Raw genomic sequence first — 21307 nt, forward strand, 5'->3', positions numbered from 1 at the left:
TACATTATATGTATATATTTCCAGACATCCTGTCAGGATGTAACAGGGAGTACGTGGTACAGATGTCTTCTTATCATGATATATTCGCTAGCGTTGAGGAAGTGAGAACAGAACAGGAAGAAACCTCTTATCTCCATATTCTGACTTTTTGTGTTTTTTGGTAAATTAACGCCCTACTTGATCATACTACAGCGTCACACCAAAGCAAAAAGCATCTATAGTTTTGATGCTTAATAGTCGCTGCCTGGCGACACTTATTTCTGTGTTTTTAACACGTTTTTTTACGGTTTAATTTGGTGATTCTTTGTGTCTCGTTTCTTTGCACATGCACACTTTATGCTCCATCTCTCTTTGCACTCTTGTTTTTCTCGTTCTTTTCTCGTCAGCCCTGATCACATAACGCTGGTGGATCATTTCTGGGTGATGAATGAAGTTGTTTGTACCAGAGTGTGGTGATATAGAAGGCTAGGATGGCGTGCCACATGTATATCATTTTAACCCATTAAGACCTGAGGTCTGATTCTTCTAAATGCCTTCTAAATCGGTAGTTCTCAAACTTTTTCGTGTCAAGGACACCCAAAATGATATGTATTTGGCCGCAGACCCCCCTATCTGAAAATGTTTTGTGCCAGGGAGGGACCCCCAGAAGATTAGATTTGAGTTAATTCATGCAAGATTTAAAAAAAAACCCCCACTGTTCTAAATGTGAAAAACGTATGTTGCTATACATAGCTAAAATCTAAAATGCCACATATGCTTTCCTGGTTTTAATGGGTTAATTTGTGATTTGGCCGTTTGTTTGCCAAATAAAATAAAATATACTAACCCCTGGTTTAGGGGGTGGATGTGGTAATTATTGTAATTAGTGTCTGTCTGTAACTGGAGTAACTGGCCATCTTTAATCCATTCAATCCGGTAACGCATCTGTGTCACTTAAGATTTCTTTGGCTATTCAAAAATAGCAGATACTGTATACAAGCTATGAGCTTGTAGATCTGCTATTTTTGTTAAAGAAAATTGTGAAAATGTGTGCAAATCTTCGAATATATATATATATACATTTTTTAACTCAAATCTTTGCTTCTGGGGGTCCCTGGAACAAAATATTTTGAGATGGGGGTGGTCCGTGGCCAAATACATATAATCTTAGGTGGTTCTTGACATGAAAAAAGTTTGAGAACCACTGATATTATTGCACGTTTAATTTTTTTTAAAACTGTTAGGATTTAGAAGACATTTGTAGAATCCCCAGAAGCAAAGATTAAAAAAAACATATATATTCAAAGATTTGCACACATTTTCCCGATGTTTAAAAAAGAAACAGCAGATCTACAAGCTCGTAGCGTATAAATAAGGGTTATGGCTAAAAATAAAAAAAATGACACAGTATGCGTTCCCAGATTGAATGGGTTAAATGGCCATTGAATGGAGGAAAAATGCAGACTGGGTTATTATTCACCCATCATGTGACATGGATATGAGCATCTGTTCTGCCATATAGCAGAAGTTCAGGGAGCTCAGCCTGTGCGTACTAGGTTTTTTCAGGTGAATCACTTGTGAATCACTTGACACAAAAGCAAGACATTTTCATCACAAATCCATCTTCTTCTGTCGGAGACATTCAGCTCTGTTGCAGCAAGCCAGTCCAGTGTGCCATCGTCAATTAATCCATTCAATCCGGCAACGCATCTACATGTGTCATTTTAAGATTTCTTTGGCTATTAAAAAAATAGCAGATATAGTGCCGAGCTATGAGCTGTAGATCTGCATTTTTTTGCAAACATTTGTAACTCAAATCTTTGCTTTTGGGGGGGTCCCTGGAACAAAACATTTTGAGATGGGGGGGGTCAGCGGCCAAAATGTCTAAAAATGTTTTCTAAATCCTACCAGTATGTTGCTATACTATACTGTATCAGTGGTGCTCCAACTTTTCCATGTCAAGGACCCCCTAAATGATATGTATTTGACCGCGGACCCCCATCTCAAAATATATTGTTCCAGGGACCCCCAGAAGCACAGATCGGAGTACAAATGTTTTGCTTTAAGACATAATATATAACATTTGCATTCACAGTGGGCACTGTCTGTGAGACCCCACTTCTTTATTTGTATGAATTTGTGATTTGTTATTTAAACATAAACAATCACAAATTCATAAAAAGCTGGATCCAGTCATGTTGTTTTTTTCCCCGTATTATTTCAGAAGTCACAAGATTCTTGCACCCTACCAGAATGTGTTGCCTGAGTCATGTGTGATATTACTCACTCTCACATTGCAGCTATATAGAAGGACAGCCTAGCGTCTGTACTTGTGACTGAGATCATACCACATCCCACAGGGATAAACGGAGTGGTAAAGAAGAATGGCGGAGGAGGACTTGCTGTCTTCGTCATCTCTAGTAATTGTAAAGGGACATACAGTATGTGTACCTCGGACATAGAGCTGTTGGCTGTGGGTTCGAGGCCATGCCACCAGAATCATTTCTCAGTAAGAGTGGATATCTTGACAACAGGCATTAAATACTCACTGATGAGGACAGATCATTGATCACTGTTGATCAAGTGACTAATTTGACAAAGTTATAGATTCTATACTGACATGGCTTTGTGTTCTTCAGGTGATAATGAATAATGTGGCTCAAATATGATCTCAGGAGTCTGTAGGACAGGAGTCTGTAGGAGAAGAGACTCTGGACAATAGCAAAAGACTAGCTTCTACACGCCCACATGGCGTACTAGGAGACTCTGGACATAGCAATGGCTAGCTGGCTTCACGCCCACATGGCGTACTAGTAGAGAAGGTACATAATGTGTTTGTCAGCTGTGTGGCTCCCTGTCTGGAATAGCAGAAGGAAGGAACATCATCACGCTCTTATCATCAAGTCACAGACTCCTTGTGTTTGTGTGTGTGTGTGTGTGTGTGTGTGTGTGTGTGTGTGCACTGTATATGTGGTATAGAGCATTGGTTCTCAAAGTGAGGTCCGGGGACCCCCAGGGGTCCTTGAGGGAGTTCCAGGGGGTCCCCAGCTAAATGATGGATAGTTGGGAACTCAATAGGAATGGAACCAAATGGACCCTAACTGGTCCATTTGGTTCCATTTGTACACTCTCTGAGTTAAATTAACATTGATTTTACCATTTAAATTGGGGTCCCAGAGATAGAAATGCAATCAAATGGGGGTCCGTAGCCTAATGCATGTCAAACTGGGGGTCCTTGAAATTAAAACTGAGAATCACTGCTAGAGCCGTAAAAATCGTCTCTTATGGGGGTCCCTGGCATATCTTTTCAAATGGGGGTCCGCGCGGTAATAAGTGTCAATTTGGGGGTCCTTGACATGAACAAGTGTGAGAACCACTGGTATAGATAGGAAATGTTTGGAGGATCTGATCGGGCTGATGGCTGGCTCTCCTGGCCAGCTGAATGGTCTTTTTGCTCTCAAATGGGGAGGGAGAGATATTGAGAGATGAGGATGGATGATGATGTCTGAAGAACGGGCTCATCATAACAGTCTATCATAACTTCTATCTTTTAATCAAAGCCAGAAAATGTCACTGTCAGAGATGTGGGGTTCATCTCTCACGTCACTCGCACTATTTTGTTGAAATTGTTGTTGCTGGGGGTTTTTTTGCAGCCTAAAATATGAGCGATGCCTTATTCAATCCTTTCACACTGTTTCACAAATCGCATAGTAGGACTTGGCCATACACATTTTTATAGCTTTAATCCATGAGTTCTACATGTCATTTTTGTCTGCCTGTGTGGGTGTGTTTGTGTGTGTGTGTGTGTGTGTGTGTGTATATTTGCCAAACAAATAGACATTTTCCTTAACAGCCAAAAACAGCATCGAGAGCAAACATGAAGTCACCATCCTCAGCGGACTCAACGAATTTGTAGTCAAGTTTTTCGGACCACAAGGAAGTAAGTGACTTTTGTTTCAACACATGGAGCCAAACGTTTACTCTGACTGTCATGTCCTCCATTTGGGATCCCATGAGTTTTGTTGCTTTTCATCCCCGTTCCGCAGACCAAACTTAACGTAGAATCTGACCTAAATTGGTGACCTCAAGTCACGTTACTCTACATATCGTTGCTCTCAGGCAGAAACCTCTTATCTCCATATTCTAACTTTTTGTATTTTTTCCTAAATTAACGCCCTACTTGATCATACTACAGCGTCACACAGAAGCATCAAAAGTAGCAGATCTACAAGCTGCTTTGTAGATCTACTACTTTTGCTATTTTTGAATTTGAATCCTGAAAAGGAACCGGTTTGGACATATGAGTTTTTTTCCACCCGACAGAGACGCTATGCAACGACAATACAAACATGACATGCTGAACTCAGTGCAAGGTTAAACCTTTGACCACTTAAGCCCTATATACTTAGTCGCACGATGAACAGATGATCTATAAGCTTGTAGATCTGCGGGCGCTCGGGTGGCACAGTGGTAAAGTCACTGCCCACCACCACGGAGGTTGTGGGTTCGAATCCACCGTGGTGCATCCGGCTTTGTCGGGCGTTTATACGAACACCATTGGCCCCGTGTTCGGGGGAGGGAAGCCGGGCGGGGAGGAGGGTGATATCGGTCATTGCACGTACTCCTACGGGCTGGGGGCGGCACCTGTCAGCAGTGTTGGGCGGGAGGAGTAGGGCGAAGGCTCTACAACGTCCTCCTGGTGGGGGCTCCTCACTGGCAGGTGAGTCAGTAGGATACGACAGCAGTGACAACACAGAAATGTGTGCGGGGAGAAATCAATTGGCATGACAACTAAATTGGGGAGAAAAAGGGGTAAAAAATTATTGGCTACTCTAAATCAAAAAATAAAATCCAAAAAGCTTGTAGATCTGCGTTTTTCACTTTAGGGACACCATAGGGTTAAAGTGGTAAACGGCACAATCAGCTTCAGCTGAACTTCCGAGTTCATTGTCACGTCAGAAGGATCAGAATCGTCTTGAGGTTTAACAGGTGTAAAACAGTGGGTGCTGATATTTGTTTTTGTGCAAGATCCATCGTTATTTTGTTGTTTCCAGAAAGAGAAAGAATAAAAAAAAGAGGGGGAGGGGGGTTGCAGGGGTAACACAAGTTTACAGGCACATGAGAGCAGGTGGAATGAGTTACCATAGAAACTACACGATTTGCAGTTACAAGACATTATTGTCATAAGAATATGGAGAAAGAATACAAAGGAAAAAGACAGATAACAGGACAACAGTATCAAATACATATAAGGTGGATGCTCGGGGGAAAAAAGAGGAAAGAACAAATAGGCATGATGGTGGAGAAATAAGAATAAAATAACTGCATTTGCAGAATCCTGGGGGGGGGGCACCAGGGGGTCCCCAGCAAAACTAGTTCATATGGCGTCACAATCATTTCAACCACTTTAACCATATGTTGTACTTTGGCACCGAGCTATGAGCTTGTAGATCTGCTATTTTTGAAAAATCCCCGGTACAAAATATTTTTGAGAGGGGGGGGGGGGTCCGCAGCCAAATACATATAATTTTGGGGGTCCTTGACATGAGAACGTTTGAGAACCACTGCCCTAAATGACGCCCCTTCCTCCCGGAACTTGGGCAAGGCGGGGGCCAAGCATATCAGATGGATTGAAACCAGGCCCGAGGCAAGGAGAGGCGGGCCCCGCCCCCATGGCCCTGTGTTGAGGGGAAGTGCATGAGGAAGATGGTGTCTCCTCAACAGGAAATACTTCTAACTCATGGTGTTCAGAGCATCTGGCACACAAACGCCAGCCTTACTCAATACTCACACATTTATGAAATGGAGAAAGAGTCACAGACATGAACCTGTTCAGATCTAACTCTGTACTGAGGAACAAAGCCCCCCAGGGCTTTTTGTGTTATCCTTTTTAGCATACCTGGAACACCTATACGCTTGGTTATATACCTTTCAAGCCGAGAACACCACCTCTGTGTGTAGTTGTTGCTATATATACAGTATATACAGTATACACAGTATAGTATATACAGGAGTATATACAGTATATCGTTGCTGTCGGGTAGAAACCTCTAATCTCCATACTCTAACTTTTTGGTAAATGAATGCCCTACTTCAGTGGTTTTCAACCCTTTTCATATCAAGGTCCTTTATTTATTCGGCATTTGAGCCATGGACCACCGTTTGATGAGATTTAGACTCTCAGACCCAAAACTTAGAATATTTTGTTATCGTTGGATACGATTTTGTCCACAATTCCATGTATTGACGTTGGTACCATAGGAGAGATAACAGGCAAGCGTTGATCAAAATAACAATTCTTTAATTACATAATGCAGATGTTTAACAATAATTTAACTTTTGGAGCGTAAAATGAAACCATTTTACACTCTCAAGAGTTAAAGAGCTATAAGGGTCCATTTGGTTACCAACTCTCCATCATTTAGCTGGGGACCACCTGGAACCCCCTCAAGGACCACTGGTTGAGAACCACTGCCCTACTTGATCATATTACTACATCGTCACACAAATCTACAAGAACATCCAGAAAAGTAACAGCTTTGGACATAATGAGGTTTCCAGACTTTCCACCCGACAGAGACGATATAGAAACATACTATACTAACTATGTAAATGTGAGTTTTTTCAGAAAACTTCAGGACACATTACAGGATTTAGAAGGCGTTTATAGAATCGGCCTCAGGTCTAAATCGGTTAAATTGTACTGCCATAGTGTTTTCAGCGAGTTAATAAAGTATTCAATCAAATACTGTGTGTGCACGTACACACGTGCGTGCGTGTGTGTGTGTGTGTATGTGTGTGTGTGTGTGTGTGCACGTGCTGTCCTCAGCAAGTGTCAGTGTGTTAATGTCTATGTGTGCTACTCAGTTCCAATACGGAACATCAGGCTCCAGTTACTCACAGCTATTCTGGGAGAGCAACAAACGCATGGGCACATGCGCGCACACACACACACACACACACACACGCAGGAAACACACACATTTCTTTTCTTCTTTTATATCACTCACTATACTGCATGACACAAATTGAATTGTTTGGAGGTAAAGAAGTCTGCAGAGCCCTGGGCTGAAATACATTTTATTGCATGGAATCAGAAAGAACAGCTGTTGTTGGACCTCAGCAGTAGAGAATAAAACCTTGCAGTGTTTTACCACTTGAACCCTATACTTGGTTGAACCGGAGTCCCTCAGGGGCAGGGCTCGATACTAGCGACTTTTCTGTTTTCACTCAAACATCTTCGCTGAAAATAGCAGGTCGACAAGTTTATCGATCTGCTATTTACTCCGAAGGTTTTCCCCAGAATACAGATGCTGGCCTTTACGTGGTTAAATCCTCTGGAGTTCATGAAGGTTGTGATGCATTGGTGTATAAAAAGTCACTCTTCTCTCCTGAAGAATTTATCGTTTCTCTCTCTCCCTCTTTCTCTCTTTCTCTCTCTCACACTCTCTCTCTCTGTCTCTCTCTGTCTCTCTCTCTCAGCGCCATACGAGGGGGGCGTGTGGAAGGTGCGAGTAGACCTCCCAGACAAATACCCTTTCAAATCACCATCAATAGGTAGGAAATAGGAATAGCTTTTGAACTTTACAAGCCTTTGTTGAACTGTCTGTTTCACTACAATCTTTTTTTTTTTTCTAACTGTAATTGTCTCTTTCTTTTGCAGGATTCATGAATAAGATTTTCCATCCCAACATCGATGAAGCGTAAGATAATAACAGTCATACATTTTGATGTCCGTGCATTTAAATATTTTGTTCAGTTTGCAGTCATGTGTAAATGTTTTTAGTATTGTAACTGTATCTACCCAACTTGTTACATATGTCGGACAGTTGGCATTGGGGTTACCCTGGTCTTTTTTCCCCTTGTCTTTTTTTAACCCATTCAATCCGGGAACGCATCTCTGTCATTTTAGATTTCTTTGGCTATTTTTGAAAAATCGTGAAAATGTGTGCAAATCTTTGAATATATATTTTTAATTGAATTTTTTTAACTCAAATCTTTGCTCCTTGGGGTCCCTATTACAAAATATTTTGAGATAGGGGGTCCGCGGCCAAATACATATCATTTTGGGTTCCTTGACATGAAAAAGTTTTAGAGACACAAATATTTTGTTCCAGAGATCCCCAGAAACAAAGATTTAAGTAAAACATTTTCCTTTAACACATTGAGTACCAGGGTTTTTTTTAAACAGGGTACAGTCAGTGCCTGGATTTTTAACCATTTTTTAACCTTTTTCAAGTAGTCACAAAATATTTTCAGTGATCACTCGGTGCCGCGCTATGAGCTTGTATATCTGCTATTTTTGAATAGCCTAAGTATAAAATAATGGTTATACCTAAAATCGGAAATGACACAGATGCGTGCCCGGATTGAATAGGTTAAGCTCAAATTGGAAACATGAGTATAGCCGATATTTCTGCCATGCGACACTGTTGTATGATGGCGTAAAAAAATTACACTACAGCCACAAACCCAAACCAACAGATAATAATATCGTCCGCAATGTTGAGATTAAAATCCAGATCATCTCAACCCTCTTTCGGAAAAGAAACAAAAAACAAACCGTTTTCTCCTAAAATGCCCCAGCCTTCTTTTTTATTATTTTGTATTTCCCCTTTAGATTAAACAGTGCGATGCATTGTGGGATGTGTAGAACACCACTGAACATGAATGCGATCATAATAATCTGCTATACAGCTTAACTGCTGCAATGTGATGATTCTAAAGCCCAATGCCCTGACCTCCACTTCACCATGCACATAGATGTATAGCCATACCCATTTGTGGCCTACACACACACACACACACACACACACACACACACACACACACACACACACACACACACACACACACACACACACACACACACACACACACACACACACACACACACACACACACACACACACACACACACACACACTATAATTCCCTGTTCCATCTGCTAACTCCAGTCTCTCTTCCATCTCCAGGTCAGGGACAGTGTGTTTAGATGTTATCAACCAGACATGGACAGCCCTTTATGGTGAGTGGCTGTTTGTGTTACGTGTGTGTGTGTGTGTGTGTGTGTGTGCGCGCGTGCGTGCGCCTGTGCGTGTGTTAAGGGTTGATGCATATGTGTGTGTGTTATGTTTTAATGGTTCGTGTGATTTCTATACAGATCTATGTGGCGTTAAGTGGTGGAAACAGTTTACAGTTTAGGCATTTAGCAGACGCTCTTAATCCAGAGCGACATACAGTAAGCAAGAACACAAGATAATACATCATAATAATCAGAAAGCGTCTGTTGCTGAAAAGCTGCTGTTGAATGGGTGCTGGGTACACTGTTGCGTCACGTCGGAAGTTGTAGGGAAGCGTGGGATAGCAGCGGGCTGGCGGAGAGGAGGTAGAGCTCTCTGGTTAGCTGATGATGATTATGATGATGCAAGGCTCCTGTGGTGAGTAGCCTATCCTACAGTAGGCTGCTCCAACAGAAATGACAGGCTTCTGGCCTGGACCGAAGTAGCCTGACAGCGTGTCGCGGGTTCGAGTCCAGATCCCGACGGCCTTTGCTGCATGTCACTCCTCATCTCTCTCCCCCCATTTCCTGTCAGACTACTGTCCAATCAATAAAGGCATAAAAGCCCCCAACAAATCTTACAGTATACAGTATTATATTGATCATTAGTTGAAGCAAAATGATTTGGCCATGTGCTCATTGCGCTGCCGCTTGCTGCAGGCACGCAGTCTTCATTGTTTTAATTAACGTTAAATATGAAAGATATGATACACCAAAATAGTCTAAATACAGATAACCTTGTGCCCATGCCCTGAGCACCCTGCAGTGCAGTAGTCCATCGGTGTCGGTTCTCAGGTGCATTCAGCAACTCTTTTTTTCCCCATCTCACCTTCCAACTGCCTGATCTCCTGACTTCATTCCACTGCCAGTTTGTAGTTATAGTAGTCTGTTTGGTGGAGAGCTACCTTTTAAAGGGATAGTTCACCCCCAAAATGACATTTTTTCTTTCGATTACTCACCCCATGGAGACACTCATGGATATGTTTTTGTTTTTGTCGCATTCCTAAGCCTATAATTTGGTGTGTGTGTGTGCGTGCGTGTGTGTAAGGTCACGTCCAACACATACCTTTTTTTCTTCTGCTGTTTCTGTGTGCCTGTTCGACACCTTTAAGTCACTTAATATAACCTCAGTAAAACTATGCCTAATCCTACACATATTCCTAACCTTAACCTCAGTAAAATGAATATAAGAATACAAGAACCGCTGGGGGGCGTGAAAAAAAAATGGGGACAAGTGTGTTTTGGGGTGAGCGTTCCGTTTACCATATAAGTCACTGTGGCGCCTGCTAGTGTGTCATTGGGGCCCTTGCAAGTGTCCTATAGGCCTCTGTGTGTGTGGCCCCTGTTAATGTCCTGTGGACACATACTACATGTACAGTGGTGGCCCTAATCCTCTTAGTAGTCAGTCTCCCATTAACACTAATGAGCTAATACTCTGAGCCAGCAAGGTCAGGAAACCTTTTACCCTGACAGGAATGAGACCGAGATGATTACACACACTACACACACACACTACATACCACACACACACACACGACACACACACACGACACACATGCACACTATTTCCATAGTCAGTGGTGGAAAGTAACTAAGTACATGTACTTAAGTAAAATTTTGAGTTACTTTTAACTTCACTAGAGTGCTTCCAATTTGCTTTTTTTTACTTTTACTTCTACTCCACTACATCTCAGAGGCAACTATTGTACTTTTACTCCACTACAATTATTTGAAAACTTAAGTTACTAGTTACTTTGTAGAAAATAGCAGATTTACAAGCTCACAACGCGTCGCATCGCGACGCGTTGTAAGCTTGTAGATCTGCTATTCTCAAACATTAGTACTTTTACTTTTGGTACTTTAAGTATAGTTTGATGCCATTACTTTGGTACTTTTACTCAAGTAACACTTTGAACACAGGCCTATTACTTGTAACAGAGCATTTCTATATTGTGGTGTTGCTACTTTTACTTAAGTAAAATATCTGAGTACTTCATCCACCACTGACCATAGCTATGCAAGGCAGCAGTAGCCCAGGAGGTATAGAGCAGAATCAGATCTCGGTTCTCGGTTCGATCCCCCCGCTCCTCCTGACATCGTGTTTGAAGTGTCCTTGAGCAAGTCACTGAACTCCCAACGTTCCTTTTGTTATATTGACGATCTCAATTAAAAAGGTTCCGTTATTTGCTTAATTTTCAGGCTCACACCTCGCGAGAGAGAGACACACACGACGCCAGTTAAAGTTTAATGTTAAGGAAGAGGTGCAGAGGTGGAAAAAAACTGAACGTCATTCTATCTATGGGATTTACTCTGCAAGTGACCCTAGTTAGTTTAGCATCACTAGCAGTGTTGCTAACAACCATTTACCAAGTGTTTTAGGACTGTTGACATTGATTAAGTTATTATTGCCTGTTGAAGTGCAGATGGTGAAATATGTCGAGTCAGTATGACATCATTTATTACACAAAATGCATGGTGACATCGTAACTTAAACTTCAAATTACTTTATTTTCCTTCCAGAGCAGTGGGTAACAACAGTCACAAACAAAAACACAGATGGAGATAAAAATACAAGCTAAGAAATGAATAATATTAATACAAACATCACCAACAATACAAACATGTAATACTGGTGTGAATCCGTGGCTTCTGTCTTTCTGTGTCTCTCTCTCTCTCTCTCTCTCTCTCTCTCTCTCTCTCTCTAAATATCTCTAAATATCTCTAAATATGCTCCCATTAATTTATCATTACAACCCTCTATACATGGTTCAGAATGTCTTTATGACGGATGTTTCTGCAGCTCATTTAATTCATTTTCACCGGTAGCCTCAAGATATGAACCCAAAGCACAAAGGGAAAGCCCTAAATTGGGTCTAAATTAACTGACTCCAAATGAAATGTGCTGATTCAGTGCAACCAATATTAACGGGAGTGGAATTCTCCCAATCACTTCATGTCAACAAGCCTCTCTTTTGTCCTCCTCAGCAAAGTGCCAGTGTTGAGAGGCTAATCTCTCTGCCTTTGTTTGTCTTCATGTAGAATCAATGTGGACTTTGATTTTAAAGAACAGAAGTCAAGAGTGGAAGCCCCCGACTGAGAAAACAAGCCAATCAATGAAGCATTATTATGTGGATCGTCTTTTCCTCTATTGATGAAATCACCAAAACATAGCAACACAAAGGATCTTTATTTATGCTCCTTCAATGGAGCCAACAGTGACACCACCCGGTGGATGAGATCAGTATTACAGGTTCTCTTAGTGAAAAGGATTAGTGGAGTCATTCCTCTGGTTGAGGCTATTAAGCCTGAGGATTTCACTTATATTTCTGGCAGTGGTGGAAAAAGTACTCAAATGTTTTATTTACGTAAAAGTATCGATACTGCAATGTATAAGTACTCTGTTACAAATGTTACTTGAGTAAAAGTACATAAGTATTGGTATCAAAATATACTTAAAGTACCAAAAGTACTAAAATGTTTGAAAGTAGCAGATCTTCAAGCTCACAACGCATCGCGATGCGTCGCGTTGTGAGCTTGTAGATCTCTATTTTCAAATAGTCTGTATATAAAACAGGGCTAAAGTAGTTAATGTATGTTTTATAATGTAATAATTTATATCTGCAAAGTAACTAGTAACTAAAGTTATCAAATAATTGTAATGGAGTAAAAGTACAATATTTGCCTCTTAGATGTAGTGGAGTAGAAGTAAAAGTATAGACAATTGGAAATACTCCAGGAAAGTAAAAGTACCTCAAAATTGTACGTAAGTACAGTACTTGAGTAAAAGTTACTTTACACGACTGGTGAGCACGCTATGCATTTTGACGCTATGCATCCCCCCCCCCCCCCCCACCCCCTCCATGATTGACATGTGTGTAAATCAACCACGACGGGTTTCGTGGCTGCACTTAATCAGTGTTCATTTGGCAGATCTATCCGTGCAGGGCCAGTCGTTTGATTAAATTATCCACATCAGCGGGTGACTGACTGTAACATTAAATGTATTAACTCCGTCAGGTTAAGTGTAAAAGTCAAGTGTAAAAGTTGACTCCAGCCATTTGGAAAGATGTATTATTTAAGCTAAAAGTGTTTATACCCGGGGCGCCCGCTGGCCTAGCGGTCCAGGCGCATATCACATACGCTAGTAATCCAGCTTGACAGCGTGTCGCGGGTTCGACCCCGGATTCCGAAGACCTTTGCTGTGTGTCACCCCCCCATCTCTCTCCCCATTTCCTGTCAGCCTACTTTCTTATCAATAAAGGCAGAAAAAGCCCCCCAAAAAAATGTTTATACCACATCGCACGAGGTCTACGTATGCATTTTTTCCCCGGCAATCGACACCATCGTACTACGGAATATAAATGTGGCTTCATTGCGTTGTCCATAGTGGACGATAGATAGATGGACAGACAGACAGACAGACAGACAGCAGTGGTGTAAAGTAACGAAATACATTTACTCAAGTACTGTACTTAAGTAAAATGTTTTGGTATTTTTACTTTACTTCAATTTCCAATGCTTCTACTCCACTACATCTTGGATCCAAATAATGTACTTTTACTCCACTAAATTTATTTGAAAACTTTAGTTACTAATTACTTTGTAGATTTTGATTATTATTACAAAACATACATTAACCACTTCAGCCCTATTTGAAAATAGTAAATCTACAAGGATTTTTATTCATTTGAAAACTTGTGAAATGAGACATTCTGCATAATGAGTACTTTCTACTTTTGGTACTAGTACATTTTGATACCAATACTTTTGTACTTTTACTCAAGTCCATTTTGAATTCCAGACTTACTTGTAACAGAGTATTTCTACAGTACATCGCAGCATTGATACTTTTTACTTTAGTACCACCAGTGACAAGCAGACAGACAGACAGACCTGTATTGATCCTTCAGGCTAATCCAGGTATTAATGTCATGATGTTGTGTTGCGTTCGTTCCTCTTCCAGATCTGACCAACATCTTTGAGTCGTTTCTGCCCCAGCTGCTGGCGTACCCCAACCCTATCGACCCCCTGAACGGGGACGCAGCCGCCATGTACCTCCACCGACCAGAGGAGTACAAACAGAAAATCAAAGGTACATGTCCGGTGGCTCGCTCTATTCTTATTGTACGTATTCAACACAGCATGGATTAAAGCAGTGGTTCTCAAGCTTTTTCATGTCAAGGACCCCCAAAAGGATTATGTGTTTGGCCGCGGACCCCCATCTCAAAATGTTTTGTTCCAGGAAAAAAAAATTTGAGTTACAAATGTTCGCTTTAAAAAAATATATATATATATTTAAAGATTTGCACAAGTTTTCACGATTTTTCAAAAATAGCAGATCTACAAGCTCATAGCTTGTAGATCATTATAAGCTTGTAAAACATTAGCCAAACTATAAAATATGGTTAAAGTGGTTAAAATGATTGTGACTCATTTTGCTGAGGACACCCTGGTACCCATCCAAGGACCCCTGGGGGTCCCCTGACCCCACTTTGAGAACCAATGGATTGAAGTTATCCGTCGCCCACGACTGATTTCAGTCATTTTTGTATAAGATTGAGGAGCATTAGATCAGGCCAAACTACCAATAGAAAATGTGTTCAGAAGCACCTTCCACAAAACCTTAATGGTCTCAGATAAAAGCAAATGTTAAGGACTCGGGGCCCTATCTTGCACGCCGCCTTACCCCTTACGCCTAAACCCTTTAGGCAATGTTTTACTATTTTGAAAACATTTTAAAATAGTTCAAATAGCCAATCTACAAACTCACGACGTGTCGATGTAGATCAGCTATTTTCACTATTCAGAATTTTTTTTCAAAATAGTAAAAAAAAAATGCCTAAAAGGTTTAGGCATAACATAAGGGGTAAGGCGGAGGTGCGCATTATATATTTTTTAAAGAGAAAAATTTTAACTCAAATCTTTGCTTCTGACCTGAAAGTAAAGTTTAAAAAAAAAAAATGCTTCTGCGGGGTCCCTGGAACAAAATATTTTGAGATGGGGGTCTGCGGCCAAATACAAAGAATTTTGTGGGTCCTTGACATGAAAAAAGAACCACTGATATTATAGCAACATATTACAGCAAAAAAACTAGGATTTAGGAGACATTAAATGTCTAATTAAATTAAATCATGAAAATGTGTCCAAATCTTTGAATATATATATTTTTTTCTACAAAATGTTAGTTTAAAATGTTAGTTAGTTTCTACAGAAATATACATATTAATTATATTCAAAGATTTGGACAAATTTACATGATTTTTCAAAAATAGAAGATCTACAAGCTTGTATATCTGCTATTTTTGAATAGCCAAAGACATCTTAAAATGACACTTGACTAGTCTTAATGGGTTAGGACCTTTTTAATACCTCAAAAAAAGGAAAAGAAAATAAAAAAGACCATTACTGCATCAAAAGTAATGTTGTTGTGATAAAATCATTTATCAGTCATTGATTTGATTCTCTCTCTCTCTCTCTCTCTCTCTCTCTCTCTCTCTCTCTCTCTCTCTCTCTCTCCCTCTCCCCCTCCTTGTCTGTATGTATGTCTCTCTCTCTCTCTCTCTCTCTCTCTCTCTCTCTCTCTGTCACAGAGTACATCCAGAAATATGCAACGGAGGAGGCTCTGAAGGAGCAGGAGGACGGAGCAGGCGACTCCTCGTCAGAAAGCTCCATGTCAGACTTCTCAGAGGACGAGGCCCAGGACATGGAGTTGTAGTGATGGGAGACACCCCCCCCCTCCCTCCATTTCCCTCCTCCTCCTCCTCTAGAGCAGTGGTTCTCAACCTTTTCAGACTTGTGACCCCCCCCAAAATAATCATATTTGAACTGGGGACCCCCCAAAATAATCATATTTGAACTGGGGACCCCCCAAAATAATCACATTTGAACTGGGGACCCCCCAAAATAATCATATTTGAACTGACCCCCCACCCTGACAAGTACTTGGAATTGTAGGAGTTGAGGCATTAACATTTAGTTTGACTCTGTTCCACAGATAAATATTGTGGAAAATAGCAGATCTACAAGCTCACAACGCCTTGTAGATCTGCTATTTCCACAATTTCTGCCTCTTTCTTATATTATTTGACCATTATTTTGTCCAATGTTTGACCAGTTTTTATAGTATAGTCTGTTGATTACTTTTGAAGCAGTAATGCTCTTTTTATTTTATTTTTTAGGTGTTAATAAGGTCTTAAAAGTCACGTCACTGTCTTCTGGGGACTCCCCCTCAAAAATCATTTGGGGACTCCACCCCCCATGGGTCACGACCCACAGGTTGAGAACCACCGCTCTAGAGTACCGCCCCCCTGCTCCCCCCCACAACCCCCCTCCGCCCCGCCCCCACAGAGACTATATTTGATTTCCTAACCATGAGAAAAGCAGACTTATATTCATATTTAAACAAGTTGATTTCTTTTTTCTTTTTCTTTTTTTTATTATGATTATTATTATGATGATTACTATTACTACTACTAAACAAGGATTTTTATGGATATCTTTATCATTTGGTGTATTTGACCCCCGCCGCCGCCCCGCCCCCAACCACGCCCCCCAGTCTGTTCATGTTTCTCTTTGCCCCAAATGTTGCGGTTGTTGTCACTGTTCTTCGCCCCTCCCTTTAAGGTGTGTGTGTGTGTGTGTGCGTGTGTGTTCGTGTGCGTGCATGCAGCAGTAGCCTGGGATCCAGCCCCCCCTTTAATGACCCGCTCATTTTCAAATGGCTGCTGTCGGCGCAGAAACCTCTTTTTTCCATGTTTTTCTCCAACATTTTGTGTTTTTTTCGTAAATGAACGCCCTACTTGATCATACGACAGCGTCACTCAAAAGTAGCAGATCGACAAGCTCGAAACTTTTCGTTTCGAGCTTGTCTAATCTGCTACTTTTGATGTTTTTAAATTTGAATCCTGAAAAGTAACAGTTTAGGACATATGAGGTTTCCACCCGACAGAGCTGATATACAGCTAAAATCTAAAATGACACAGATGCTTCCCCGGTTTTCATGGGTTAAATGTACCTTTTTGGATGCACAAATTAATTGTTGGTCTTGCAGTATAAATTTGACTCCATCTTCACAGCTTTATGAGGTTTTAACAGAGATTGATTTGATCGAGTTTGTTTCATGACCCTGATAGATCGATAGATAGATAAATATATCTATCAATAAAGATCTATCTATCTGTCTATGGCCCTGAGCTTTTTGGACTTGATTTCTTTGTGTACTTTTGTGGGGATTTGACCGTCGACATGTTCGGGGTTATTTTATTTCTAACGCCACCGGACTGGTTACAGTGATGGCTTCACCTCACGGAGGAACTCCCAGGCTCAAAAACCTAAACACTCACAGTGTTGCTTTTTGCAGGCAAAATACTGCACTCAAACTACCTAAAGAAACCCAACTTGAAATGTGTACGTACCATGATCCACGTTCCTACCTTTCATAGATTGCAGTATAATAGAAGTACAGATGGTTGATCCAGAGGGAGAGACTAGCAACTGAATCATGTCTCCAGATGTTTGGGTTGAGATCTTTGTTTTGTAAAGTATTGCTCTTGTCCACCAGTGTGTCAGTGCCTCAGCATGGAAAAAACGGAAGGTGTCTGTTGAAAGAGATGCCAAAACCAAGTAAAAAAAAAAAGAATGAAAAGAAGCCATGATGATTAAAGAACAGAACAAAAAAAAAAGCACAGCGTTTTTAACAAGACGCCTTTCCTCTCTGGCTCCAGAAATTCAGCGGTGTTTGAGTTTGTGATTAGTTATTTTTTTTCCCCGACCACCACATTGTATAGTTCTGAAGAGTGATGTAGGGTTGAGGTGACAACGCGTCGTGTAGTTCTAGGGTTGAGACGACAACGTGTTTAGTTCTGGGGAATGATGTCTGTTTGAGGTGATGATGTTGTTATAGTTCTGGGGGGCGCGACATAAAGTAGGGTTGAGACGACAACACGTATAGTTCTGGGGTTGAGGTGACAACATATCGTTGCTGTCGGGCAGAAACCTCTTATCTCCATATTTAATACTACATACTACAGCGTCACTCAAAAGTAGCAAATATACACGCTCGAAATGCTGCGCGAAGCGGCGCGTTTTGTGTTTGTAGATCTGCTACTTTTGCTGTTTTTGAATTTGAATCCTGAAAAGTAATAATTTTGGACATAATGAGGTTTTCCACCCGACAGAGACGATATGAGGTTCTGAGGTTGAGGTGACAACATGTATAGTTCTAAGGAATGATGAACAAGGGGTTGAGTTGACGGTGAGTTTTGTTGAGCTGACGTAGGATTGATAGAGGCTTGTGTGTCTTGGATTTGAAACACTTGGCGTTTGTATCTTGCATAGTGATTTTCTTTACATATTCACTCCAAAACGGAATCGCAAGGGAGGATAATATCATGCTAACATTAATAAGCTTGCTGAGCTATAACGCGTGTTTTTTACTTGGATGTCTGGATAGTTAGTGTTGATGGGTGGTGACTTCAACTAAACAACACATTGATATATGGTGATATGACATACATTACATATATTAGAAGTAGCTAGTTTGATATAATTGTCTCTGATCGAGGCGTTCATTGTGTGGTACATGTAGACATACCTGCTTGTCCTCTTGTTGCAGATCAGAGGCGTTCAGACGAAGTGAGTGATTTCAAAATAAGGCAACATTTGACCTGTTATTGAACCCTGTTAGACCTAAACGTTGAGAAACCAAACGGTGACATGAGCCTCATGCAAGTTATTGTTGGATCGTCTCTGATGGCATGAAGCAGAAAATAAGGAAACTCATTCTGCACTCAAGTCATCCCTCTGAGACAGATATATGACCCCCACCGTAGTTAGATTTGTTTCATTTCCAGTGTTTAATTGAAGAGTTTGGGGCATTTATAGGAGCAGCTCACCCAAAAAATACTTATTTTCTATCAATTACACACCCCATGAAGCTTTGAATTCATGGAGAAATTATTTTTGGTAGGGTGTGCTTTCAGAAGTATGTGGTGTTTTTTTTTTTGGGTGCAGGGCAAAAATGTAAGATTCAATTTGAATAATGGATGATTATTAACTGTCATGATACTGTGGGTTCTAGGTCAGTGGTTAATTGAATGGTGAGATTTTTAACGACCCAAATCTTCTCTTATGGGGGTCCCTGGCACAAAATTCTTTCTGATGGGGGTCCATGGCCAAATACATATCACTTTTTGGGGGATCCTTGACATGAAAGTGTTTGAGAACCAGTGTTCTAGGGTGTATAATAATGCCATCAGAATGTTGTAGCCATGATAGGAGGTGTGTGATCCATCATCCACGTCTGTTCACAAACAAAATGGAGCCTGAAAGCTGATGTAGTAAATATTTAATAATATCCACAGACCCTGACTCATAACTGCTTGTGCTTCCTCCCGCGCTGCCTGTATGTTTTTCTTTTTGTTTTATGTTTTTGGGTTTGTTTAAATCATAATCCGTTTTGAACACCACTTCTATAGAAAGTTAAGTTCTGGATCAAGCCAGTCGGCACTGATGAGGATCTGAACTTGATAACTTGTGGAGTTTTTTTTTTTTTTTACTTTACAGTATTGTATTTGAGTGCTGAAAATATATACAACTTGAGAAATGTAATTAAAAGCACATTTTGCTTGTGCTTCAGTGGTGCAAGGGGGGACAAACTATCATTTTGGTCATAAACTGTTGGTCATTTTCAAAAAAATTGACTCTTGGGTTTTTGCATAGTGTGTCCCGTTCCCACTGATTTAATACAATCATTTGATTATATATCCAGTTTGCAGAACAATACGGTCGACTGCTGTGTGACTTTTCTTCTTGACTTCCATTTTTATCCCCACCCCCCAACTAATGCAATGACAGAGAAATATTTATAGTATGTGTTTCAGTTTGTTTTTAACTCTTCAATTCAAGGACGTAATAAATGTCCAATAAACCAGTGAATGAGTCGATGCTTCCGTTGCAACTTTGATTCAAATATATTTTTGTGTGTGAACAAGTGAGGACATCGTTTTTGTCTTTGAATTAATTTCCTTTTTTTCCCCCTCTCTCTGTTATTAACCACTTAAGCCCTATTTTATACTTCTTCGTACGACAGTGTCGCACAGAAATAGCCGGTCTACAAGCCCAGATGCAATGTGAGCATGTAAATCGGCTATTTTCAATTATTTTTTAACGTTTTTGAAAAAATGACATGCCCCAAAATAGGGACCCGAGGTGGAACGTGGTTTCGATGTACCGATGTGATTTTTCTATTAAACACCTAGATTCAAACTACACTCAAATCTGTAAAAACATTCAAATAAATTATAGAACAAACAAAGGACAAATAAAGCCTGAAGTACAACTTAATTTAGGCTTAAGGTTCCTCAACTGACTGGAATAGACACACACACACACACACACACACACACACACACACACACACACACACACACACACACACACACACACACACACACACACACACACACACACACACACTGGCTGCCCCTCTCCCGTGCACTTTGCATGCATCTTTTGTGGAGTTGTGGTTGTGGTCAGTGCACCATTCTGTCTCTGTGCTTGAGCGCAACAACGCCTCCATCTGGCTTACTGTTGCCACTACAGCAGAAGACGGGGCAATAAGGCAGGCAGCACACAGCATGGAAAATGGCTGTTTTTTCTTTTTTTTCTTTTCTTTTCTTTTTTATAGTTAACTATGTATTTGTTACGTAGTGTGTGAAACTTTGGTTTGGGGATAAAAATAAAAATAAACTAAAAAATATCAAAAGTTTTGTTTTGGTTTTCAAAATCCGTCCTTGGTTTTATTTTAATTCCCTCTTTTTTCTCTTCTCTTCTCTTCCCTTTGTTTTTGTTTTACTTTGCATTGTGAAGTGGGCATGCTTGACACAATGCTCTCTATCAATAGGCTTATAACCTCTTAAATAGTTGTGTATAAAATAAACTGTTATAACTTCATTTTTTAATAAAACATTAAATGTGTTCAAAATTGGTCTGTGTGTGTGTGTTTGGGTAAGTTACTGGTTTTCCTCAATGTTGTGAGTTAAAACATTAAAACAAGAAACATAAAAGTATCAATACTGCAATGTAGAGAGTGAAAGTCCGGTAATAAAAGTTTACTTGAGTAAAAGTACAAAAGTATTGGCATCAAAATATACTTAAAGTATACCAAAAGTAAAAGTACTCATTATGCAGAAGGTTCCATTTCACAAGTTTTTTCAAATGCATAAAAATCCTTTGAAAATAGCAGATCTACAAGCTCACAACGCGTTG

At 40.4% G+C, this 21307-nt stretch overlaps 1 protein-coding gene across 2 annotated transcripts in view; it reads left to right on the forward strand.

Annotated features, from left to right (window-relative positions):
• The window catches only part of LOC308079320 (ubiquitin-conjugating enzyme E2 H), a 47978-nt gene extending 26962 nt beyond the window's left edge, over positions 1-21016 (forward strand). For both annotated transcript variants that reach the window (XM_080420749.1, XM_080420750.1), the window contains 6 exons: positions 3843-3919; positions 7462-7536; positions 7643-7682; positions 8955-9007; positions 14004-14132; positions 15631-21016. In XM_080420749.1, coding sequence (XP_080276875.1) covers positions 3843-3919; positions 7462-7536; positions 7643-7682; positions 8955-9007; positions 14004-14132; positions 15631-15755 — 499 coding nt within the window. In that variant the 3' untranslated portion in view covers positions 15756-21016. The remainder of the gene's footprint in view (positions 1-3842; positions 3920-7461; positions 7537-7642; positions 7683-8954; positions 9008-14003; positions 14133-15630) is intronic.
• The last annotated feature ends 291 nt before the right edge of the window (positions 21017-21307 follow it).

This window comes from Gymnoscopelus braueri, assembly GCF_963280865.1.
Source record: "Gymnoscopelus braueri genome assembly, chromosome: 23".
Lineage (NCBI taxonomy): Eukaryota > Metazoa > Chordata > Actinopteri > Myctophiformes > Myctophidae > Gymnoscopelus > Gymnoscopelus braueri.